The sequence below is a fragment of the Aspergillus brunneoviolaceus genome, assembly GCF_003184695.1.
Source record: "Aspergillus brunneoviolaceus CBS 621.78 unplaced genomic scaffold BO95scaffold_13, whole genome shotgun sequence".
Taxonomy (NCBI): Eukaryota; Fungi; Ascomycota; class Eurotiomycetes; order Eurotiales; family Aspergillaceae; genus Aspergillus; species Aspergillus brunneoviolaceus.
The window spans coordinates 113201-137029 of record NW_020290743.1 but is presented as its reverse complement, the minus strand read 5'-3'; the positions used below and the strand labels follow the sequence as shown (position 1 = coordinate 137029).

Sequence of the window (23829 nt, the reverse complement as noted above, 5' to 3'; positions counted from 1 at the left end):
GACCTCCACCATCTCCTCCCACCACCAAAAATCTTCAATGACCAGAAACGCCAACCAAGCAGCATCACAGGAACAATAACTCCCGTCCCGTTTCTCATCCACCCGAAGCACGAACCAGCCCCCTCGAGACCCCGCTCCCGCCCTTGCATTCCTTCATTCCGATCCCATCCCGATGACCCAAGATCTGCGTGCATTCCAGTGCGACGCGACACACGTCAAGAAACCTCGCAGTCTTCCTTCTTCTATGCTTAAATACCGCAATCAATCTGCTGTGTTATCGTTGGTAAGCACTCGCGTTCCGCAAGGGATGCACCCAGTACGGAACCATGGATATACTGAGTAGATACCGGTGGTTCCGAATGGCCATTCCTCTCTGGCTTGCTTCTTCCTCGGTTGTTTTCTTGCTTTGCTGTGTACTGTGAATTCTTACAATAACGGACTTCCATCAAAGACAACCTGGATCTAGTTGATCTCCTTCTGGACAGGGGATTTCACCCTCGTGCCGGGTTCATTAAGTTCATCTTATCAACCTCATCACCAAGATTTGCGTAAGTCGATGAAGACTAAGCATAGACCGGGAAGACGGAATCCAGAACTCAAGGTATACAATCAAAGAGCTCGTATACTCCTTTATACAAGGCGTGGGACAGAAAGTCACATAGCTGCATGACATCTTGTGAGATCTGATCCAGATGTCGAGATGATGATCAATCGCGGGTCGATCCGTCGGAAGTGGAGTTTCTTTCGAGTACGGAAATCTTTAGTTCAGGAACAGAGTCGTGAGCGAGGTGTTGCGGTGGGCGGGTATAGTAACCACTGGTACAAGCTATATACGACAAGTCGCGGCTCTGGGTATTGTTTACTGGTAAGTGAATATAGTGTTCATCCACAGCATCTAAATTCTGGACTGGTGTATGTTAACGAATAGGACTATAGGAACAATCAAAGAATATGAGTGGTGGTGACACCAGTTTTCAATACTAGTAGAACTGCTATAAAAATCGACATATGCACCCAATCCACTCAATTCCGGCAGATGATCTATACCGACAAACAGAACCATAATTCGGGTACAGGACATTCACATGGCATCCTTCCAACATAAACGAGCCGAACGCTCAAGCAGAGTATCGGAGCTCCATGCAGTCTGCCAAGCACTCCGAAGTCCCTAAGCCCGACAATAGGCCCACGACACTGGCACATCCTCAACTCTCGATCCGCGAGGTCCGAAACAGTTCCCCTGCCCAAGGCAGGAGTCAACCCATCACGACCCTCCCCACTACTCGCCTCCATATGAAGCGACATGCTCGCACCTCAAGACCAATCAACGGTAAATGAACTGCTGCGAACCCTCCTCGCCGGGATATGAGGACAAGAATGAAGACGAAGACGAAGATCGCAAGGTGACCTTTCTGCCTCCATGAGGTTCATGTTCCGCTAAGCAGGGCGAATCAACCCCCGATTGTACTTGCAATGGCGGTGGAGGGACCCTTGACTTAGATCGGAAGACTCTTCGGGATGGAAACCCCTTTGTGAGAAGAGGATCTAGAGATCGTGGGTATTGTTGTTGTTGTTGTTGTTGTTGTTGTTTGTGTTCTTGGTTTTCCTTTGGGTATCGCCCCACTGGGATTCAATCCTTGGTGTGGTGGTTGTGCAGCAGGCGGTCGACGCCGCCGCGCACGGTGTCGCGCAGACTGAAGCCGCCGAATAGCCAGTCGTTGGAGTGGCGGCCGCAGTGGTTGACGGTGCCGCTGTAGCGGCGGTAGTCCTCGGTGCTCTTGCGGGAGTAGGCAGAGGAGGAGGAAGAGGAAGTGCGCTTGTGGGAGTGGTCATCGTGGACCTGGGTGGCTCTCGAGGGGGTCATTTTGAATGTTTTATTGTGAGACTATGATTATTATGGTGGTGGTGGTGGTGGTGGTTGTAGTTGTCTTAGATAAACAAAGCCTGATCACTCAAACCCTCGACTCAAATTTCCGATAAAAACACAGAAGAGGAGAACAAAAACCTCAACGCAGCAAACCCCCGGGAACAAGAAGGGTATTTATGCACCAGAACACCAACGCTCTAACCCCTCAATTTCAATTTCAGACTGCCGACTTGGCTACGCTATCAGCAATCGGGGGCCCATCTGGGGCCTAGCGGGCCAGCGGGCCAGCCTTAGTGTCGGACATAGGCGGGCTGGCGAATCGGGCGACGCCAGCAAGGAGGGAAAGGGGCTCCATCGATAGGGCTTTCAGCAAGAGTGGAGCGGTGAAGATGCAGCGTGTTCTCCACCCCTCTGCCCTACGAGTCGGCCAGTGTGCCAATCACATTGCCATCCCGGTACTGTCAACCCCGTCAGGAGGCTCCAATTCACCGCTGCCTGTTCTTTAGTCTACACAGTAGCACTTCGTATTCGGCATGCATACCTGTTCCTTCCCCCAAGAAAACGTGGACAACTCACACACCCAAACCATCATCATTCCATCTCACTCCCTACAGTAACTTAAGATGTTACCACCAATCCCAACACTACATGAAATCAAATCCTTCCAGAACCCCCATCTGACCACCACTGCACTGCACCTCGGCTGGCACGCACCTCTCTCCCTCTCCCTCCCCTCTCACACAAAGCAACAAAAAAAAAAAAACACGATCACGCGTAAATCCGCCCCCACACCGTCGAATGTGCTAACTGGGTTCCCCACTCCCCAGACCGGCCAATCCATCCAATAACCCACCACAGACAGAGTGATAGGGCTCACTAGGGCTGATAGTGCGGTTGTTAGCGCTTCAGCTTGGGGGGGATCTTCATTCCATTGATTCCGTCCGTTCCGTGAGCAGGTCAATTTTCTCAGGGGAACACACTTCCAGTAACGAGACAACAGGTTACCGTGAGGGTAAGGAGGGTTGACAGGCAATAATTCAAGGTTCGAGCACAATGTTTCACCACGTTCCACGGACCAACTCACTGGCCAGGTTGGTGTGTGCGGGCGTAAAAATAGCAGCGGGACTTGTACAGTACAGATGTCTCGGTTTCGGCTGGGTTAGCAACGCAGCAACAACGGTTGACTACGTTGCTCTGGCCCGGATACTGACGCTCAGTGGGACATGCCAGTTCAAATCAGTTCTATCTGGTCTCGATTTCGAACACTGCTAAATCCTCATACACGAACTCGGTGTGAACTACTCTGTATGCACTCAAGTCAAGAAGTCAACAAGACAGCATCCGCGGAGATCCACTGCATCTGTCACCGAGTAGACGAAGCACCCATTCACACCCCGAAAACCCCGACTCCCATCCCCACTCCACTCCCAGCAAGTGGGCACGTTGAGGCTCTTTCTCGGACCCAGTGACATCATGTTCAGCTGGAGTCACAGAAAGCCAAGCGCGACAGCATCTCCATGCCGCGTGAATTCGGCACGGTCGTTCCGGGCGCTGTCTACTGTCTGTCTATATCTTTGACAGGTCCAAAGCACGGTCTCGTGCACTGATACAAGGCAAAAGATGCGCGGTTGCCCCGCGGTAAATCGCTCTGCAAGGGTTACAAAAATGTTTCTGCAAGAAGCCTACCTAGTTTTGAGGTGTTATTATTTGTGTCCATGTCCAATCTAGCTAGGCTACCGACCGACCGTAACATCACGCGCCGCAAAACCACGTGAATAACCCGACCGCCCGACCGCCCGACCGCCCGCGCGCAACTCTGTCCTTCATGCAAACATGCAAATAACCTATCCCCGTATACCATGTATACCAGACGCCCGAAGCAGAATGCTAACAACGACCAGAACAAAATAGAACACGGTGAGAATGAGAAGCAGCAAAACAGGCAGAAGAAAAACCTACAAGACTCTCGAGCACACCAGCCTGAAATAGAATGAGAAGAGCCCCAATTAAAAGACACCATGTAATGAACAAACCACTAAAGCAGCAGCACCTCACTCTTCTTCAAGCGGCCACAAGCTCGCACTTGGCCGTTTCCAAGACCGCGGCTGCTCCGAATGACACCGCCGATGGTTCCTCTCCGACAGCAGATCCATTGCTCTCCCTCGCCGACCACCACCAGTACCACCACGACCACCTGCAACATCCACTACCGGCACTGACAACAACCCACCAGAAGTCGCGTCAACCTGACCTGCAGCGTCTAACTTTCCGGCACGCGGCGAACTCGGCGTCGAAGGCACCAAGTACGACGTAAAGAGTACCTCCTCTCCACCGCCGACCGGATACTGAGTCGTCGTTGTGGGCATTACAAATAGCGACTTCGCCTTATCCAACGGCGGCCGCACCATCTTCCTGAACGGTCCTCCATGTTCACTAGAGGATGTATGATCATCCTGCGGCGAGGAAGCCCCTCGCGCGGAGGACGACCACCACCACGACCACCACCGTCGAGAACGAGTATTCGGTGCCACTGCAGGCATCGCCCTCGTCCTCGTCAGCGAGGGCCCAATCCCCGCGGACGCAGCATCGTCCTCAAGTAAGTCTTCCGATCCAACTGGGACGAGGAAATGCTGTTCGAGGAGTTGCTGGTAGGACTTTTGTTGCTGCTGCCGGTACTGGTACTGTAGCTGCTGCTGCTGCTGCTGGTGTGCAGACTGAAAGACCACCCAGTTTCGCCCCAGCGGCTGATGCTGTGTTCCACCACCGCAATAAGGCCAGGAGTGGCGTCGTCGATGATGCTCGCGATGATGATGAACCAGATATGGCATATCCACACTCCCACGCAGCTGCGATCAATGTCGGAATGACAGAACGCGATTCGTAACTCGAATATCCAGTGAATATTGGGACGTTTCTCAAGCCTGAGAAGCAGGAGAACGCAACAGCGGAAGACGGAGTAATGATAAAGAAAGACTAAGAGTCACCAGGCTCTGCAATTAGTGAGTAAATGAGAAGTCAGGCCAAGTACCACATCAAAAATCCTTCTTGGATAGGAAACAGAATTCGATTCACCCCGGGCTTCAGGGCAATCAAAACCAACCAGTCATCATGCAGTAAACTAGATAACACATATCAGTAAGGGAAAGCGTAGCTAGGCAGTGACTCTTTTTAAAAAGGGCGTACCAGCCGCAGCCGCAGCAGCAGCCTTTTCGTGTATTAGAGTCATGAGGCCTGCACGTGCGAGGCGCACGCGGCGCAGCGTCAATGTTCCCCGATTGCCCAGAAGAGAAGTAGGCAGATGGAGATCACCCGCTCCAAGTCAAGCCCGGTGCACTTGCAGGTGTGGACACTTAGTTTTCTGGCTTGACGGGGGTTGTCTGCAAGTCATACGGGACAAAAGCGGACAGGAGTTACCTGCCAGCTTTAGTTTGAGTCACGGAATGACTACATTTTGTGGCTGGTTTTGGTCGTCAATAACAATTACCAATTGATCAAAAGATCTTGAGTGAATTAAGCGAAGTTGATTTGTCGAAAGAAACAGGTCGGTGTAACCATCATTTCTCAGGCACGCTGGGACATGAACCGCAGCTGTAGAATCGATTTCCAAGATTTCGAGGATCTCCTGAGGCCCATCTTCAGCAGCAGTATGATCAGACGGGCTATAAATCTTGTTCATTCCAAGGCACAGACTCCCCCTCAATCCTAATCACAAGCGTCGTAGGAAAGATGCCCGGCTGGCCACTGTTCTCTGTCCCTGACTTGTCCCTGTCTGCGATCATATGGTGATCGGCGGCGGGTTTGCCTTGCAGCAAGGGACCGACCGACCGTACCGTGCGTGGTATCTGCAGACCAACTTGCAGATGATGCGGGAAAGGGGTTGAGAAGACAAATAAGAACTCTGTGATCAACAAGAAACAGTCACGTGGTCTAATGGTTATGATTTCTCGTTCACATCAGCTGAACGACCCGAGAAGGTTCCCGGTTCGATCCCGGGCGTGACTATTTTTGTCGATCTCAGACGAGCATCGACATCGCATCATAGGCCGCAGTCGTCGGTTTTGTTTTAGGCTCCTTTTTTATTTTCATCGGAATTTCCCCGCAGTATATATGTCCTAGTCTTCCTTTCATCTAGTCTTATGACGTAGGCCTGGTTCGTAAGGCGAGAATGAAATCACTTTGATCTGTTCGTTCATTGTTGATCATTAGCTTCGAAGCGGAGAGTAGCCAGGATATATACTTGCATGCCTCATCATGCTCATGCGGGAACCCACCTTTTGTTGTTGGAAAATGAATCGTCACAGGACCTCGCGATCGTTCCTTACTTGGGTCCTTCGCTTTTCCAGCGGCTATCTTAGCCATATTGAGGACCATCCCTCTTGAAAACTCCTGCGTGGGAAAGTTTATTCGATCACTGTGGTCTCGCGTCGGCTCCCGAGCTGGCATCCCCAGTGTTAACCACTTGTCCGCGATTTGATCACTTTTCCATCGTGCAGCAAGACGCAGATTCTCCCCATCTCGCCACAGCTGAACCTCCAAGTCTCCCTTAGATGACTTTTTATGGCCGAAGAAGAGCTTGGACTTGGTTGTAAGAGATGTGGCACGTCTGGAGAACACGAGTTCGTGGGAGGATGCCAGTGAGCTCATGAATCCCTGCAGGGTGAGCACTTCGTCAAAGCTTATCGCAACGCTTCTCGTCACCTTCTCGCTGTGGGAGAATCGAACCTGGGAGTCAGCACGGTACAATTGATCCACGTGTGATGATATGTAGTGGGTGTGAAATATATGCGGAAATCGAACACTGCGGCTGCCATGCTCATAGCTGTAGTCGATGTCTCTGTAGACATAATATACACCACTAGACTTCCAGCCCGCGTGTGCTTGACACACCATGATGGTCTTGTATTTCTTGTGATCCGGAGTGTCGTCCACTGCGTCGTAGACGTGACCCGAGCTTTGGGTCTGAGACCAGGAGAATATCGGTTTCGCGTTCAGACTCATGATAGCCTGCTCAAACTCCTCTGCTGCCTGCTCGGTTGACCATTCTATACTAATCCCGACGTTGGGATTCTTCTCATCATAAACATTGGAGTAAAGGGGGTTGTAGTTCCCATCAGTCTTATCGGATCGTTCTTGCCCAGTATCTGACCACTTCAGTAGCGCCTGCCTCGATCCTTTTTTGCGGTTGATTTGTACACAGCTCAGAGGCATGAACCAATCAATACACATTGGATCTTTGTCGGCCACAGAAGAACTGACGACCATTCTCCGGATGGATCGCCATGCTTCGCCAAATGATCTCTCTAGAATGCGCACTTCACAGGATCGGTGAACCAAAGCTGGACTCATGGCTACCATGCTGGGTGCTTTGAGCTGCTCCAGTACCTCAACAGTGCCTCTATAGATCATAGTTTCGGTAATCTCATCCGAGCTTACTGGCTCCCGGGGCCACACCGCATCGAAGTAGGCTTTCGGAACGCTGATGAACTGTACCAAGTCGGGCAAATACTGAAACGAGATAGAAACGCTGACCGTTTCAAACATCAGCGTCACCGGTTCCGTAGACTTGGCAACCGAAAGAATGTTGAGAGAGGCTTCTGAGACTTGAACAAGCTGGGCCAAATCTGCTGGCGTGACTATGACCGGGTCAGATTCAACCAATGTCTGTAATGAAGGGGGTATAACTCACAGTCCCGTTGGAGGCAAAAAGTGCCCATTTGATTGCATATGGTAATTTTCGGCTCATTGTCACCTTCCTTGGTAGACAACAGAAGCATGTATGGGGCGCCTTTCGTTCTCATGCGAAGCTTCTTGCTACCTACCCCGGCGTTGACGAACGTGCGGAAGAAGACTTGTTCGTCCTCATTGCCTGCGTCTTCGATCTCGACCGTAGTATAACGGACATCGCCTAGACCTAAACTTGGATTGATATTCCCCGTACTTTCTTCGGGTTGTATTGTTTCCAAAATCTCCTGGTTGTGTGAATGAATGGCAGCATAGTCTGGAACATCGACGGAGCTGAACTGGGAGAAGTCTTCCCTAATTCCCTATAGTCCAGGTTAAGTGGAATCCAGCATATGTGCTCGAGCTACTCACTTCCGACAAATCGGAGACCATTTTCCGATTCTCATTCAAGAACAATTCCTCCGGATTGCCAGTTCTGAGCACAACATCATATAGGATATATGAGGCCTTGAGCAGGTCAACATATGCTTGATAGCTGGAGGACCACGATAAAGTTGATGGGCTAACGCTTCCACGATTATCCAACGGGCTTGGCTTGTCCGCGTTGGCAAGGACTGCACGGGCCTGAGACTCTGTTAGACGTCGAATTACAGAAGCCAAAACGTACTGTGCCATACCTTCAGCAGCCACCACACAGCAATGTGTAACCAACCGCTCGTGGTGAGATTCCGCACTTCCTGCCCTTTGACCACAGACGCATCGAACTTGAGAATGAGCTCAGCGTCCGGTTGGTGGAATCTATCTCGAGGCTCATAGCGCAGTGATCGACGAATCTGTTCCCGCGTTCGAGAGTGAGGTGACATATCTGTGTCTGGCGTGCCTTTCCCCACGAAGGCTGGAGTCCGAGAATGCAACACCTCTTTTTCGGTTGAGAATAGATTCATAGAGGGCATGTTGAAGTTTGTATTCCCCGATACGCTACTAGAAGGGGTAAGCGTACTTCCCGACATGACGGAACCATCAGAGCATCCGGAGGCCATCGACTCTGTGGAGACTGACCCACGTGTGGGATCACTGCTGAAGCCATTGGGTGTCTTCACATCTGAAATGGTCGATTCAAAGATGGAGCTTCCCTCTAGCTCGGAGATCCCGACAAGGTGAGGTCTTCGAGATGATATTGGGGGTGGTGGTGGAAAAATGGGAGATTTTTCGGCCTGTGGCGGCGGTGATGGTAAGGGAGACTCGTCTGTTTGTCAATTATCCAGCACTGAGTTGTTGAAGCTTCCTCGTGAATAACTGAAAGGGTTAATAACCATGATCCCAAGCCTTGGCACGACCAGGGTCCTTACCTCACAATCGAACTCATGCACAAGCCTAAATTATGCGCATGGGCGGATACCTCCGATCTCAACTCTTCAACTTGTCCTTGTTGTGTTGGCCAGTCCATCTTCTCCCAGAACTCCTTCTCGCTGCTGGCGCCAATGGCCCTGTATCTGGCCACTAGTTTATGGAGTGCATGCAGGGTCTCTAAGCAGGCATGAAGAGAAGGCTGCAGATCAACTCTATGATCACCTCTCACACTTTCGATGCTGTTTTTCAGAGCACGAAGAGTGTTATGGAGAGAGAGTAATCCGGCCACGAGTTGTTTGAAGCCGTCAGGCGCCTCGCCACGAACAAGATTGCAGTTATGATACAAATCCCATGCTATTCTGATCAAATTGTATAGGGTGACATCCACATTATCGACGGAAGTCATGATGTCGTAGAAGTATGTCCGAGGTAGAGTCCCTGTGAGCATGAATGACCGGAAGTCGAGAGAGATTTCAGACTTTTGAGATTAAGCCCTAGCTGTCCTCACTTGTTCCAAGCGCTTTCAGTGAGGTTCTCACCCAAGTGTCGATCTCACCTATGGTCGAGGGACTAGACCATCGTGGGCTAATGGCATCTGGGATAGGCTTTGCTGCAATGACTGAGCAATAAGACACTAGGAAGAGCTTCTCAGAGCCAAGTCTGGTTCGTCGAGGAGTGATCAGGTAGTTTCAACGAATGGGAAAGGTGACCGAAGAGTGGGCTGTGTGCGTTGCGGTTGGAAGTTCTTTCAAGTCGCGGCCACCAAGAAGGCGACAAAGAGCTGAGGCGTGGTTCGCTTTCAAAACCTGCACCCCACACAAATCCCACATCCCACATCATGCTGCGATCGATTCTTCCTCGCTTATAATCACTGAAAATGAGAGTAATAGGGTACGCCGGAGAGACAAGATTGGGTCGCATGGTAATGTTCAGCCAAGGTTGATGGCTCCGTCAAGGGTCTTGGAAGGTGCAGTGCGGAGTCAAGCATTCCAGAATGATATGGGTACTAGTACTAGTAGGTTTATCTGCTACAACTGAGTCGCAGAGCCAACAGCAGATTTTAGAAATTTCTTCTATATTGCACAAAGTCTCAGGCTATCTCAAATTACTTCTTGCATGCATTGCCTTGAGATACTTTTTCTTCTCGAATGCTATGTGCAACATCGCAAGCATTAACCACCACTACGATAAGACATGACAGGGATGCGAAGAAACAAAGCAGCCGGGGTTTGCGTCCTCAATGGCAACTATCGTATTGCTTCCCTTGGCATTGGCCACCCGGAATTCAGATCGCAGCATTGATAATAGCGAAGCAGCTATGGTTTGCTGGCATCACTTGCTATATTTCGGATCATGATGCTAGAGTCGAAACGAATAAGAAACGAGAGTTATTTCGAAGTTGGAGAAGACTAACGTAGTGGTCGCAACAGGACGTGACACAGCCATGATCATGTAGAGAAGAAGCCTTTGGTGATGCTGTGAAATAACTAACGTTAGCTATGGTGAATCAGCTAGAATGTGAAACAATGCTAGGTTTGAGCTTTTGAGTACAGCCAATAAAACCATAATAAAATAAGACAGAGACAAAGTGACCAAGGCATGTGGATGAGAGAAATTCTAGCCGAGGCGACCATTCGAATAGCGGATTTGGATACTGGTAGCTTGAGACTAGGTAGGTAAGATCTTAAGTCTGGTGCTATGCGGAATTTGGTTGGTGGCAGGTCCGAATCACTGTACTACCTAACACCTCAGCTTCATTCTCACCATCAGCTCTCTTTTCTCGGTAGACCATTTCCTATATAATAGCGTGGAAATTTCTTCCAGAGACAGTGCATGCGGCTCCTTCTCTTCATGTCCATACCCAAACCTCCGAAACACAAAATGAACTCCCAGTTCAAAATCATCGAGCACGCTATTCCCTGCTCTTGCATCCGTGAATACCACCACCAAGTCAAGACAGACAGACCATTGCAATTGGAAAGCAAGCAATACATCGCACTCAACAACTCCAACCACAGTCAGGATGGCATATCGATCATAGCAGGACATGCGAATGGGACTCGCAAGGTCAGGAACAACTCTATTCAGAGTGGCGCACTGTAATAGCCTACTAACGATCAAAACCTTAATGTAGGAGTGTTATGAGCCTCTTTGGGATGAGCTGATGACAAGCTTCGAGGGGAAAAACAAGGCTATCTGGTTCGCGGACTGCTCCAACCAAGGCGCCAGTGGAGTGTTGAACGAAGATAACTTTGGCGACGATCGTGAGACAAATCTCCCGATGCACTACTCGCTCAATGATGGGAATGGTTCTGCTGATCATGGTCACTATAGCGAACTGGTTTGACCACTCTCGAGATCTGCTGGGTATGGTGAACGATTTCAGTGATCAGATCGAGCCTCCAATCGTGGGAGTTGCACATAGTTTCAGCTGCTCGCAATTGTACTTGTCCAGTATTCTCCCGCATAGGAAAAGCTTTGGCACTAATATCTCTCAATCTCAGTGTTCATCTGTCAATAATGCATCCCCGGCTCTTTCATTCTCTCATCTTTCTCGAACCCATGATTCAAGTCGAAAGTCCTTGTAAATTGGGTGGACGAAGTCCGGCTCTCTGGGCCAGCACCCGACCTGATCTGTGGTCCTCACGGCACGAAGCCGAGATGTATATCCGCAGTGACCCATTCTGGCGCCGCTGGGATTCCCGTGTAGTCGATAGATATATACAATATGGCCGTTGTGCTCTCCCGACGGCGCTCTACCTCCTCCACGCCCCAGGAAGACCCCTCCTACCTGAAGCCGTGACTTTGACCACTACCAAAGCGCAGGAAGCCTGGACATACTTACGCCTCAATGCAACGCCTGAGATAGATAGTGACGACAAGAGTGGTTCTCCTACAAGGACAGAGCGTTTTCTAGGCCCGGACTTATCCCTCTCTGCCAAGGAAGGCGACAATAACAACCGGAGTTATGTGACAATATGCCCGTGGTCATGTATTGCCTTTGAGCTTCTTCCATACGTCCGGCCACCGGTATTCCTCATCTACGGAGAGAAAAGTCATATCAATACTCCGGCACGGAGATAGGATAAGATGAATCGAATTGGGACTGGGCTTGGCGGAGGCAGGCAAGTTCGAGCTGAAGTCTTGCTCGGAACCTCCCACATGGCACCGCTGGAGATGGTGCAGGATACAGCTTGTCTGATGTCTGGCTGGTTAGAAGTTCAGTTGAATGCATACCGCGAGGAATTGGAGTTTTGGATGCGCCACGACAGCAAGAAGTCTGAACAGGGTGGAAAGGCTTTATCGGCCCAATGAATGGAGTACATGCAGTCGCCAGTGGATACTAAGCGTGAGACGAAAAAAAGGCCGAGTCATCTATAACTTGATGATAGTACTCGGATTAGGTAGAGGCATGAGAGACTAATCGTGTATCATTGACACCTGATCTCGCCAGGTATTACTTCTCCCACACGAAGTGTATGCTGCTTCAAGCAGTACTCCGGGATCCTGGATGTTGCATCATCACCATCAACAAGAGAGAATTTGAACAATTATGAGATATTTCCAAACGCTAAGGATACACTTTTTGATTGACACCACGATTATAATTGCACTGATAAGGTCCAGCATCAGCTCTTATCCAGCTCCGAACACCGAATCTATTCCGACAAACGCCGACCTAGATGCACTACACATAAAAGCGACGATAATGCATCTCTCGAAATCATTTTAGATTCCAAGCTAAGACGGAACAAAACCATGAGTCTACACTTGGAGAAGTCAAACCAATGCAGCAATGACGCATTGGAGGAGAATGAGTCCTCTTCCGCCCATTCTGACGATGACCTCCAACACCTACTCCATGTTGCAGACTCTCTACCGCCTCGGGTCTGGATAGCAGCATTAATCGCCATTTTCGAAAGATTTACCTACGAGGGCACCCAAAGCATATTTCGTACGCAAATTGCAAAGTTCTCCACATGGCTTTAGCGTCTAGAGCAGCATAGCTTACCGGTTCTTCTTCTAGAGAATTACCTACAGCATAGCCCCTCTGATGCAATCCCCGGGGCTCTCGGCCTTGGAGAATCACGAGCCACGACGGTCAATCTGGCATTCACAGTCTTGGTAAATATCCTGCCGTTGCCGATTTCGATCTTAGTCGATGGTCGATTAGGACGGTACCTGGCTCTGCAGATCTTCTTCGTGTGGGGGCCGATCAAAGAATCTTTTTGGATCCACACACTCGCTGATGAATGGTAGCATCTATGCACTGGGATCTTTGACTCTCTTCATCACTTCCCTACCTGTCATAATACATAACGGTGCTGCGGCACCGGGTTTCGCCATGGGAGCTGCGCTGATTGCCATTGGGCTTGGAGGGGTCCTGGCCTCACTTCAACCTTTCATCGGTAAGTGATCTCATTGCTGTTTACTCACCCTCTTCAGGCAAAGAAGATGCTTATTGAGTTAATTCTTGACGTTGCAGCGGATCAATATACAGATCCCGGAGGGCGCATTGAGACTCGGCCAAATGGCCGGCAGGTAGTGGTGGACCGCGACCTCACCATTCAATACATCTACAGTGTCTACTACTGGTACGCCAGCTATACCACTCCTCGATCTCCATGACTGGCTCCGAGATTAACTCGACTTAGGATGACTAACCTTGGGGCCATGGGGGCTTTAGCCACCACCATGATGGAGAGATATGTTGGGTTCTGGTCGAGCTATCTCCTGGCTCTTTGCTCCGTGTTGGTGTGCCTCGTCATCGTGCAAGCAGCAGGGAGGATTTTCGGCAAGTGCTGCCTCTCAACCATGTGAACAAGCCTGACTGACGATGAGCAGTCCATCCTCTACCACAAAGCTCCGTTCTTCCCCAGGCCGCCCAGTGTCTCTGGTACGCATGCCTGAGTGGTTTCAACCTCGAAGCATGCTATCCTCAGACCCAACTCACAATGCACCAACGTGTCGTTCCATGGGATGAAGGATTTATCGCCGAGCTTCGAAGCGGGCTATCCGCCTTCAAAATCTGGTGAATTGTCCCAGTAACACAGCACCAGGTCTTAGCTAACCAACACATCCTAGCATGGGCTGGCCCATCTTCTGGCTCTGCATGTCCCAAGCCTCTCAGCAAGGCATATCTCAAGCCGGCACAATGCAGAGCCACGGTATTCCCAACGACGTTCTCAAGGTTTCCAACCCCATGGCATATATCCTCTTCGGGATTTTGGTCCAGAAGATATTATACCCGTTTCTCCAGCGCATCGGGATCTTGTTCATCCCAGTCAACCGCATCACCCTTGGATTTTTCATCATGTCCTTAGCCATGACCTATTTTGCCGTTCTTCAAGCTGCAATCTACCACACAAGACCCTGCTATGATCACCCATTGGCCTGTGCTGCATCGAACAGTGATCACGGCCAGATTCCAAATCAGATCCACATCTTGATCCAGCTCCCAACATACATCATCATCGCGCTGGCCGAGGTGTTCTGCTGGCCGACGGGCGCAGAATACCTTTACAGCCATTCGCCAAAGAGCATGAAGTCGGTGATGCAGGCGTGCTATGTAGGAACGTTGGCGCTCGGCTACGGGCTGGGTATGGCACTGTCACCGCTTGCAAAGGACCCCTACCTTGTGATTCTTTGGTCGTTGGCAGCTGGATTGGTGTTTGTCTGTGCTTGTGTCTTTTGGGTGGCCTTTCGTCGGCTAGGACGGGAATCTAGTGGTTAGAACAGGGTGTATCCTTCGGAATTTCACCATTGAGAAGTGTTTGAGAATTATGACATTGAACTGAGGGGAGCCAAGAACAATAGGATCGAGCTAGCGGAATTGAGACTACATACACACAAGGAGTTGACCAGCAGGCGGGCTCGTCAATTGAAACTCATAAATTTGGTCGATATTGAAGAGAAAGCTCGTTGCTAGTTGAATTGCTGCTACGCCCTTGAAACAAAAGGAGAGCATGAAAGACTCGCCTCTTCTCAATGAGATTGATCCGGCTCGCTGCAATCCTGTGGATGGTGCAGTACAAAGCAAGGAGTTGGTTTTACGACAACAAGGTGATATAGCAACAGACGCAGATTATGAGTAGATCTGAGAAGCCTTCAGTGAGTGTTGTCAGAAAGCACACAAGAGAGCTTCGCGGTCTGGTACAATCGACTGTGCAAGTAGCTCTTTGTTGTCTTCAGGCGGGACATCCAGACATCGGCACAAAGAACTCGAACGACAACATTGGATTCCTGCGAGAAAGCCCTGGTACTGTACTTCGGAGAACGAGGTTGTTTATACTGCCTGCAAAAGAGGATTCCCAGGCAGAGGTGAAAGAAGCTGGAAATAGCATGAAAGAAAGCACAAAGCATCGAGGCATCGTGAGTGGGGCGCCACCATCCCCAAAACAGACAAGTCCAACCTGCCTGAGGCCGCGGGATCGCGCATCGACGCGACTTTCTTTGAGGGCGAGACCTTCTCAGGGGGGGGGAAGACCACTTCCTCTTAAACCTCAAGAGATTCAACTGACTTGTTCCTTCTCGTTCATTGTCCTCCCCCGATTAACCACCACGTCTCCAACCCGCCCACCATGAGACTTAAAGACTCGGTCGAGTCCATCCTCACGACCGCGCAGTCCCACCTCACGAATATAGCCTCAAACCTGCACTCGCACCTGCTCAGCACCACCATTGCTGCGCAGACCGTTGATCGCATCACGAACCCCGCGCCTCCTCCCGCCGTGGCTTTCCCCAACCCCAACGCACCCGTTCACACCGACGATAACCTTCTCCAACAAGCCCTCCTGTACGACTACAGCGCGATCATGGCCCAGCCGTTTGTGCTGGACGTGCCCACCGTCAGCTGCCTCGTCATGGCCTTCCTCCCGATGCTGGTTGCCTACATCATGGGCCGCCGGCTCATCCCAGCGCACCAAGACCTGGCCAGCCTGCTCTTCTTCTGGCACGCGTACGACGCGCTCACGCACTTCCTGATCGAGGGCTCCTTCCTGTACCACTGCTTCTTCAGCTCCATCACCATCTCCGCCACTCAGTCCCGCTTCGGCCCCGTGTTCCTGAACCAGCGCGACCGCGCCTACGGCGCCACCTACGGGGCCTCGTGGGACCCCACCGCCCGCCTGTGGCAGGAGTACGCCAAGGCCGACCACCGCTGGGGCGGCGCCGACCCCACCGTCATCTCCATCGAGCTGCTGACCGTCCTGCTCGGGGGCCCCGCCGCCGCCTACATCTGCTACAGCCTGTACCGGCTGTCGCACGGGCGGCTGGGCAGCAAGCAACGCGGCGTGGTCGTGGCTCGGACCTGGCTGGTGGCCGCCTGTCTGGCCACCGCCGAGCTGTACGGCGGGTTCATGACCTTCGTGCCGGAGTGGTTGGCCGGCAGCCCCGCGCTGAACACGAGCCACTGGATGTACGTGTATGTCTACCTGACGTTCTTCAACGGGCTGTGGGTCATCGTGCCCGTCTGGGTCATCTGGCGCGCGCAGAAGGAGATCGTCCGCGCCTTTGTCGGTGGCACGCCCGAGTTGATGGGCGGCGCTGCTAGCTCTGCTGCGGCTCCTTCGCGGAAGAGATAAGTGAAATTCTATGGACTGTATAGTTGGTTTCGAGTGTGCGACTTGCGCCGTTCTGCTTTGTATTATGGATCTCTTTTCTTTCTTATCCAATAGACTGTTGTTCACCTATCATGTATATTTGGTGTATATACCCTGTAGCTAAAAGCTGTGATTGTTGTTCCTGAGACGGTACTTGTGAGGTTAGGAAAGAGTAGCCGAGGCAGCGAACTAACCTCACTAGTCGTGGCGGTCTCGTGATATAACCTCTAGTCGGCAATCAAGTCCTCGTCGTTGCTTGGATAATAGATCCCTAAGCACATATCTATGAAGATTACGTGCGAATCCCCCACTGCTCACTCTGCGGCCGGAAGTTCTATAGAGACATTCTCGGGCAGTGGTACGAAGGTCTTGACCAGGTCCAGCCATCCATTCAAACAATGCGCACTTTCCATCGTAATGATACACTCCGTTTCTATCAGACAGGCTATCTAGTCTCTCGTGTCGAAGCCTTACCATCTACCTCTCCCACTGCGCGCGACCAGAGCCATTCGGAGATATTCTATGGTGTGAGGTTTTTGGGCTTAATGGATTGCTGACAGCGGGCTGATCCGAATGCAGGATGAAATCAAATGGATGTTCGGAGGCGATGTTGATCTCATTTCCCGCCAGATTGGTGAGCCTTTTATATGATTCAATATGGTATTGATCTGATTTGTCTTGTAGAAGGGAATACTTGGTGACAGCTGCTGTCACGGAGCGGAGACAAGGGGGCTTGGTTGGTCGAGAGGCATGGCAGAAGTATGTTCTCAATCATTCAGCATACGTACCAGGACTTGAAATCGAAAGAGCTGTACCGGAATACCCAGAGAACACTTCTAGCCCAGCCCGATCATGAGGGCGACGTGTGCTTGTCCCAGCATGTCTCGGGACACAATTCGCCCAATTCCTGCACTTGCGTGTCTGAAGAAAGCCCTTCGTCTGGACCAATATGACAACGCAAAAGACATGAGCTATTTTTGATACCCGGCCGGGTAAATCTCTATCGGTTAAGAAGCCAGAACGCCAGGTTCACCTCTCGACTTACACCCAAGTCGCCGGGTATCAATATAGTACATTCTCACATTGTTCAGTGATATGCGGGGAACGCTCATTGAAAAGCCTGTGCATGGGTTCCCACAAGTAAATTCAAGTTCGTCAGTCCGTTCGAAGGAAGGACGTCTTTTTGAACGGATCAAAGTCGAATATGGCACATATCAAGGCAACTCATGCCTCAACTGATCTTTGTGGCCCACCAGCTCAATCCGCGTGGGCTCACTATGCAGCTCACCCAGCCTCGATTCCCCGGTAGCCTCATACATATACCCTGCATTCTGTGGCTGCGACGACACACCTGGCTGGTACCCGGGGGACTGCGTCTTCTTCCGGCGTCGCATCAGCAGCCAGATGGCGGCCGCCAATGCAGCGACACCTAGCACCCCTCCAACCACGCCCCCGGCAACCGCCCCTGTATTGACCCCGTGTGAAGGGGCAGTCGATGCAGCCGTTGTCGTCGTCGTCGAAGATACCGCCGCCCCGCTCGTTCCAGTCGTCGTTGCAGTTCCTGTTATCGTCGCTGTACCCGAACTAGCAGTCGCACTCGCGCTCGCAGTCGCAGTCGTTTCTAAGCCAACACCACCCAAAACACCCCTTAGCCCTCAGACTCATATCCCGGATAACCCCCAAACCCCAGTGCAGGGAGGATGGAACGAAATACCTTGCGCAATGACATTCAACGCCGAAAACGACGCATCCCCCTGAAATCCCGCCGGCGCACACCCGACCCACGTCTCCTTCTTCACCCCAAACCCTTGGGTATCGCCCTCGCAGCAGAAATACCCGCTGTAGTTGTACAGGGCCCACTGGGCGTCGGCGCACACGGGCGGGTCCTCGATCTGGGCGGTGCAGTCGGTCCAGCTCGGGCAGCAGACGTTATTGGGGATGCTGACCTTGCTGCCGGGGCAGTAGGAACCCGACGGGCAGCAGGCGTACCAGGTGTCCCAGGTGCGGCCGCAGCTGACCTCGTCGGCGAGGCAGGTGTTGTTGCGGCGGGAGGCGAAGCCTTGGATTTCGGTGGTGTTGTCGGTCATTGTGTAGTCCTTCGTTGTGAGGGTGAAATTGGTGGGTGGGAGAGGATGGGGGGAGTAAGATGAGATGTGAAGAAATTAGGAGTAAGCGTGGGGAGTGAGACTGCCACTAACTTAACTACCACTGCCACTAGTACATTAGTTAGGGTACGGAGAAAGGAAGGTGTAAGAAGAGAACAGGAACCCTAGGTACCTTGCCTACCTACTTAAGCTATGCTATGTATTTCCGTGACTTTTCCCACTCCCCGTCTGTCCCTGCGCTAAAATGTCTAAAATGTATCGGGCACGGGCAACGGGGCCAGGGTCAAATCGAGTGGAGAATTCGCATTGACATCGACGGTGCCCGTAGGCTGCTGGCATTCCTCGCGCAGTTAGTGTGATTGCGATCGGCGGGTCGCTTACCCTGGTGATGAAGATGGGACAGGACTAGTCCAACTAACCGACTCAGTGCTCGTATGTGTAGACTATCTCACTAGATGAGGGAGGTTAAGGTGTGGTGATCTCGGTTTGATCCTTTCATCCTTTTGAACTGAGCAGATGGTCTTCCATTTGCAGAGTATCCGCTATCCGGCGGGCGGACCTGTAGGGTAGCTGCCTCTGCCATCCAAACAATGTACAGCGATGTTCTTTCGAGACAACCAGGGTAGAATTTACGGGTTAATCAATGCTGTCAGAATTGGTAGATGACGTGAGCCCCCTCCCCCTCCCCCTCCCCCTCCCCCTTCCCACCCCCCGCAAAGTGATGGATGGATGCAGACCCACTTATGCGGCTGAGGCTGTGTGAGCTGCTTATGAGCTTCCACTCATGCCTTGCACATAGCGAATGAGCGCGAACCATCTTGGCAGGTACAGTCGGTGCACAGGTGGTATATAAGCAGACAGCCAAGGTTCCGGGAAGAAGCGAACGGAATCCATATCTATTGTATAGAAACCATAATGCCTTCCTCCACCTTTGCCTCGTCAGCCTTATTCCATCCATTTTCGCTCTAGCCCTATAGCCTAACCAACCAGAGTCCAACCATGGCACGAAGGATGCCTCTTCCCCTGGGTTAGAAAGGCAGAAACTCCCACATGGGCCCAATCATCAACAAATCCTCCAAACCCATACCAGGCACCAATTCCTCCGCCTCCGTCTCCGTCTCCATCCCGACAACAACAACCTCGGGGCTCGTTGTCGTCGTGGACGTCGTGACCGTGGACGCGGACAGAACCTGACTTCTCTGCCGCTGCCGCCGCCTCTGCCGCAAGGCCTCCTCCTGCCTGACATGGGCATCCCGCCACATGGCGATCCGAGAAGTCACCTTGCTAAATACCCTCGGGACAAGGGTCCCTTCCTCGCGGGCGACCGTCACCGCATCCGCCACCTTCTGCGTGAGTCGGTCGACCGTCGCCTGATAATCTATGACCTGGCGTGCGTACTCCCTGTCCCAGAGATTCTGCGCTGGGCCATCGTCGTCGTCTCCATCGTCGTAGACGGAGATGTGGGATAGGATCAAGAAGCCGTGGCCCAGTTGGCACCAGAGGAGGTAGGGCATGTGGAAGAAGGCGGAGGAGGGGATGGCGAAGAAGGTGTCAAAGAAGGATTTTACGGCATGGAGACAGGCGTGCAGGGTGGTGAGGTGGGTGGGAGGGTAGGTGCTCTCCCTGAAGTCGGGGTCGCGGCGGAGGGCGGTGCGGTAGACGAAGAGTTCGAGGTTGTAGTATTGGAGGAGGAGGAATGCTGTCGCATTATTGGGTTCTTTGTTACAAGTGCTCTTGGTTTTCTTGTGATGCGGGGGGAGAGGGCTTACAGGACTGTGTGGGATCATCGAATGCAAGCGCAGGCTTGAGCTGTTCGAGCTCCTTCTGCAGCCATCGGATGGCAATTCCTCTGTGTGAGCAGCCCGAGGAGCTAATCGAATCATGCGGGTGGTCTGGCTGAAGGGTACGGTGGATTTTCTCCGCCATGCGAGCGAGATCGACCAGACATAACAGGTATCGATCGGATTCTCCTTGCGCCGCTGCTTGGAGCACTTGGTAGCTCTCTTCCATGTAGCTTGTATACTGCATGGGCTCAGACTCCCCTAGACACATCGAGATCCTGGCTGGGTCAGTCGTGGCATCGTCAAAACCGAGGCTGATTAGAAATACATCGTGACGAGGTAGAAGCACCCCAGATAAGCCTTGCGTTCTTCCAGAGTCCGGCCCGGGCCGGACGGCCGCTCAAACTGTCTGCACTTCATATACGACAACACGGATTGCGGCGCCCCGCTCGACACATCTCTGGATAAACCCAGGTTTTTGCTCTGAGCCACCAGAAGATGAAGATAATTACACAGTTGTTCCGGCGAGGGGACGTGGATATGCGCCCTATTTCACACACACCCCCACGGCGGTCAAAGCTGTAATCAAATAGTGAACGATCAAAATGGGGGCGACTCACCACGCAAGGAAGAGGAGAAACCCCTGAAATAGATCCAAACTACCTTCCCCGTTAACCACGACCCGTTCAACCAGGTACGCCTTGACCTTCCCGGCGATGTCCCACTGCGTCTCCTGATCCTGGCAGGTGATCATGGACATGACCATTTGGAGGAACGGTTTGCGGAGAAGCTCATCATCCGACAGAGGGAATGCGCACGCAACGAACGGGAAGCGCGTCGCCATGCGCTGGTGGAAGACGGCGATTGTCGCCTGCGGTGTCTCGTCGGACCCGCTCGAAGAATGGGTCTGTGGTTGTGGCATCTGGGGCATCTGGCCGACGGGTGTCAGGCATCCGCAGTTGGAGATTATGCCTTCAATGGGCTGCTGTGTGGCCCCCAGTAGCGAGGTCATGTTTTCCAGTTTCTTCTCTAATCGTCGCACGTCCCTGGAAATGGAGGTATTTTAGCGTCACATACACATATGGCAGTGCGAGAGAATGGACAGCACGTACGTCAACGTTCTGGTTCGGGGTTTACCGAGACTATGCGCTCCTGGGGCTTGCTTCGTGCATTCTTTCCGTAGACGATGGCATCTGCTTTGCTGTCAGTATGACTCCGGAAATACATTATGTTTCTCAAGCATTGCACCCATACCTCTGGCAGGCTTGGCTGGTTGGCCCGGGATCGCAGCGGGTCTTGGCTTTGGAGCATGGCCGGCATGCTTTGAGTGGCGTAACTTCCTGGCTGCGCATGACGAACACACAGTTAGAGTGAGAATAAACTCGCTTGGGTGAATCTAGAAGAACGAGGCAAGCTCCAGGCTGGGAGCCGGTTGAAGAGCGTAAAGGACAGGAGCTGATGACTCTTTGAGCGGGGACGGGATTCCGTGTCCGTTGTTTCTGCCTGAGGCGTCAGGGCTCCGTTCTCCGACTTGGGGGCGGAAATATAGGCATGGACCGAAGTTTATTATCGTCAAAATTGTGAATTGGATTCGATACACTGGTGGTCAATTTGATGTTGAGCACAACCTGAGCTATGAAGAGGATTCATACTACATCAATTATGCAACTGTCGAGTCTCACATGAACTCATCCGACAAATCTTATCATTGGCCTAGATTTCCGAAGACTTAGTCTAAGTATATCAACAACACCTTATCAATCTCAGCGCGAAATCAGCTGTGTGTATGACGTACCACGTGGAAACTGTCCATCTAGAACAACGAGCCCCGCCAGAGATGGGTACAGTAACCAGGGATCCTAATGACATCTTCTGTCTATCCCAACAACGCTATTGCGTTTGAAACGGAGAGTAGAGTGCGTATGAGCATAGAGTTCTACAAGAATCCGGAGAAATACAAGATCAGGAGGATGTTTAAGCAACTTGTCGAATTATGATTTCTGATTGTATTGGGTATTTGAGCCATTCAATCATGGCAAATGTATGTGATGCAAGACATGCTCAACCACAGTCAAATCCAACAACGTATGTACAGTCCAAGCAAGCTTCAACTCCTGGCGAAGCGCGGTGAAATGGTGGTCGGAGGTAGGTAAGATCGTACTATTCAGGCGTTAGTGATTGATCGTGGTGCATATGATGTGACTTGGTTGGCTAACTTACTTTACCAGCGTCCGCCGGGACCGCCTTGAGGGCCACCGTGACCGTGAGGGCCGCCGGGACCACCAGGGCCTCCAGGGCCTCCAGGGCCGCCGTGAGGACCACCGTGAGGGCCGCCAGGACCGCCAGGGCCACCAGGGCCGCCGGGACCGCCGTGAGGACCGCCTTGAGGGCCACCGAAGTGTTCAGGACCGCCAGGACCCCCGGGGCCTCCAGGGCCGCCGTGAGGACCGCCTTGAGGACCACCGTGAGGACCGCCGGGACCGCCAGGGCCAGGAGGACCGCCCTGGGGGCCGCCGTGGTGAGGGGGGTTTTCGTGGTGGTTGTGGTGGTGAAAGAGACCCATTGTGAAAGATGGATAGAGGATAGATGGTTTGTTTGTTTGATGAGGAACTCAGAAGGAACGGGGTGGTCAGCCCCTCTTATATAGACAGACAGTCGCTCAGCCAAGCAGTGGAGCTCGCAAAGCAGACCCAGACTTTCCCTTCCTCCTTCCAGAAAAGTGGCACACATCATAGCCACATACGACATCATCGGGCTAGACAGGCAACGCAGATCGGGGCTTGGCTATCAATCGAAACAGCCTCTTGAGTCAATAAACCCCGATGACACTGCCGCTGACAAAATTCCGGCAGGGGAGCTGCTGAATTCTCGAATGATGTTGCCTATCCAGGGGGAGAGAGAGCTGGGGAGAGTGGGCGCCCCCCCGATCTATCGCCCCAATCTTTGGGAGTCTTGGCATTTCCCGCTGCCACTCATTGATTTAGGGTTTTGCGTGCCTTTCGAAGTCCACGGGTGGTACGTACGCGGTTCCTGACGCGTCAGGACGGGTGCTGCCAATGACCCGACTAACGCCTGTTGACGATGATGTCTCGACGATGCGCAATTGCTGCAAACCTTGATATAAGACAGATAGACAGAGAACAGACAGGGTCTTGCACTGTTCCTCCATCCACGTAGTCAACAGACTGCGCCATGATGGTTGATGTTCCCACCGAGGGCGTCGCTAGCCGCTCCAGCGCCACCAAAAGTGGATAGAGGCATACGTACGCACGCAGCTCGACGGTCCCCACTCCATCCGCTGCAGCCCTTCAGCCTTAGGGGCGACCGGCTAACCGCTTCACCATCACATCATCCCATCGGTGCTTGGCAGTCCCTCTATGAGAGGGGCGCAGTGGCACACTATTGTTTCCAATGTTGCAAGAGCTGGAGTCGAGGGTATCTTG

The 23829-nt window shown here is 52.1% G+C and overlaps 9 protein-coding genes and 1 non-coding gene across 10 annotated transcripts; 4 read left to right on the top strand and 6 right to left on the bottom strand.

Moving 5' to 3' along the window:
- Nucleotides 1-1545: 1545 nt before the first annotated feature.
- On the bottom strand, nucleotides 1546-2025 carry BO95DRAFT_512106 (uncharacterized protein; the record flags this gene model as incomplete). The annotated part of the gene is made up of 2 exons (XM_025591494.1): nucleotides 1682-2025; nucleotides 1546-1623 (listed from the first exon to the last, which is right to left on the bottom strand). Exons 1-2 carry the CDS (start codon nucleotides 1862-1864, stop codon nucleotides 1546-1548), a joined length of 261 nt encoding a protein of 86 aa, XP_025445124.1. The 5' UTR covers nucleotides 1865-2025.
- Nucleotides 2026-3627: 1602 nt separating this feature from the next.
- Nucleotides 3628-4893, bottom strand: BO95DRAFT_42981 (uncharacterized protein). The gene has a single exon (XM_025584910.1). The coding sequence runs from the start codon at nucleotides 4693-4695 to the stop codon at nucleotides 3919-3921; it is 777 nt and encodes a 258-aa protein (XP_025445123.1). The 5' UTR covers nucleotides 4696-4893; the 3' UTR covers nucleotides 3628-3918.
- An 872-nt stretch (nucleotides 4894-5765) lies between these two features.
- BO95DRAFT_407688 (uncharacterized protein) lies at nucleotides 5766-9305 on the bottom strand (the record flags this gene model as incomplete). Its single annotated transcript, XM_025584078.1, has 5 exons — nucleotides 5766-7500; nucleotides 7554-7911; nucleotides 7961-8173; nucleotides 8227-8466; nucleotides 8970-9305. The coding sequence occupies 5 exons, from the start codon at nucleotides 9303-9305 to the stop codon at nucleotides 6002-6004; spliced, it is 2646 nt and encodes an 881-aa protein (XP_025445122.1). The 3' UTR covers nucleotides 5766-6001.
- Nucleotides 5784-5869, top strand: BO95DRAFT_t78. Its single transcript has one exon. It is a non-coding gene; the product is annotated as a tRNA-Val (tRNA).
- Nucleotides 9306-10780: 1475 nt separating the features above from the next.
- BO95DRAFT_450873 (toxin biosynthesis protein) lies at nucleotides 10781-12214 on the top strand (the record flags this gene model as incomplete). Its single annotated transcript, XM_025588047.1, has 5 exons — nucleotides 10781-10966; nucleotides 11034-11163; nucleotides 11234-11342; nucleotides 11404-11929; nucleotides 11984-12214. 5 exons carry the CDS (start codon nucleotides 10781-10783, stop codon nucleotides 12212-12214), a joined length of 1182 nt encoding a protein of 393 aa, XP_025445121.1.
- A 444-nt stretch (nucleotides 12215-12658) lies between these two features.
- On the top strand, nucleotides 12659-14633 carry BO95DRAFT_471524 (uncharacterized protein; the record flags this gene model as incomplete). Its single annotated transcript, XM_025589598.1, has 7 exons — nucleotides 12659-12854; nucleotides 12927-13104; nucleotides 13160-13308; nucleotides 13386-13494; nucleotides 13555-13694; nucleotides 13745-13931; nucleotides 13985-14633. 7 exons carry the CDS (start codon nucleotides 12659-12661, stop codon nucleotides 14631-14633), a joined length of 1608 nt encoding a protein of 535 aa, XP_025445120.1.
- Nucleotides 14634-15379: 746 nt separating this feature from the next.
- BO95DRAFT_440082 (EXPERA domain-containing protein) lies at nucleotides 15380-16749 on the top strand. Its single transcript, XM_025585873.1, has one exon. The coding sequence runs from the start codon at nucleotides 15481-15483 to the stop codon at nucleotides 16480-16482; it is 1002 nt and encodes a 333-aa protein (XP_025445119.1). The 5' UTR covers nucleotides 15380-15480; the 3' UTR covers nucleotides 16483-16749.
- Nucleotides 16750-18029: 1280 nt separating this feature from the next.
- BO95DRAFT_440080 (uncharacterized protein) lies at nucleotides 18030-18730 on the bottom strand. Its single transcript, XM_025585872.1, has one exon. It carries the CDS (start codon nucleotides 18585-18587, stop codon nucleotides 18162-18164), a length of 426 nt encoding a protein of 141 aa, XP_025445118.1. The 5' UTR covers nucleotides 18588-18730; the 3' UTR covers nucleotides 18030-18161.
- A 766-nt stretch (nucleotides 18731-19496) lies between these two features.
- On the bottom strand, nucleotides 19497-21810 carry BO95DRAFT_407678 (Zn(II)2Cys6 transcription factor). Its single transcript, XM_025584077.1, has 6 exons — nucleotides 21641-21810; nucleotides 21499-21579; nucleotides 21007-21432; nucleotides 20715-20933; nucleotides 20375-20664; nucleotides 19497-20304 (listed from the first exon to the last, which is right to left on the bottom strand). Exons 1-6 carry the CDS (start codon nucleotides 21736-21738, stop codon nucleotides 19634-19636), a joined length of 1785 nt encoding a protein of 594 aa, XP_025445117.1. The 5' UTR covers nucleotides 21739-21810; the 3' UTR covers nucleotides 19497-19633.
- Nucleotides 21811-22332: 522 nt separating this feature from the next.
- BO95DRAFT_42860 (uncharacterized protein) lies at nucleotides 22333-23362 on the bottom strand. The gene is made up of 2 exons (XM_025584852.1): nucleotides 22607-23362; nucleotides 22333-22546 (listed from the first exon to the last, which is right to left on the bottom strand). Exons 1-2 carry the CDS (start codon nucleotides 23135-23137, stop codon nucleotides 22448-22450), a joined length of 630 nt encoding a protein of 209 aa, XP_025445116.1. The 5' UTR covers nucleotides 23138-23362; the 3' UTR covers nucleotides 22333-22447.
- Nucleotides 23363-23829: the final 467 nt, after the last annotated feature.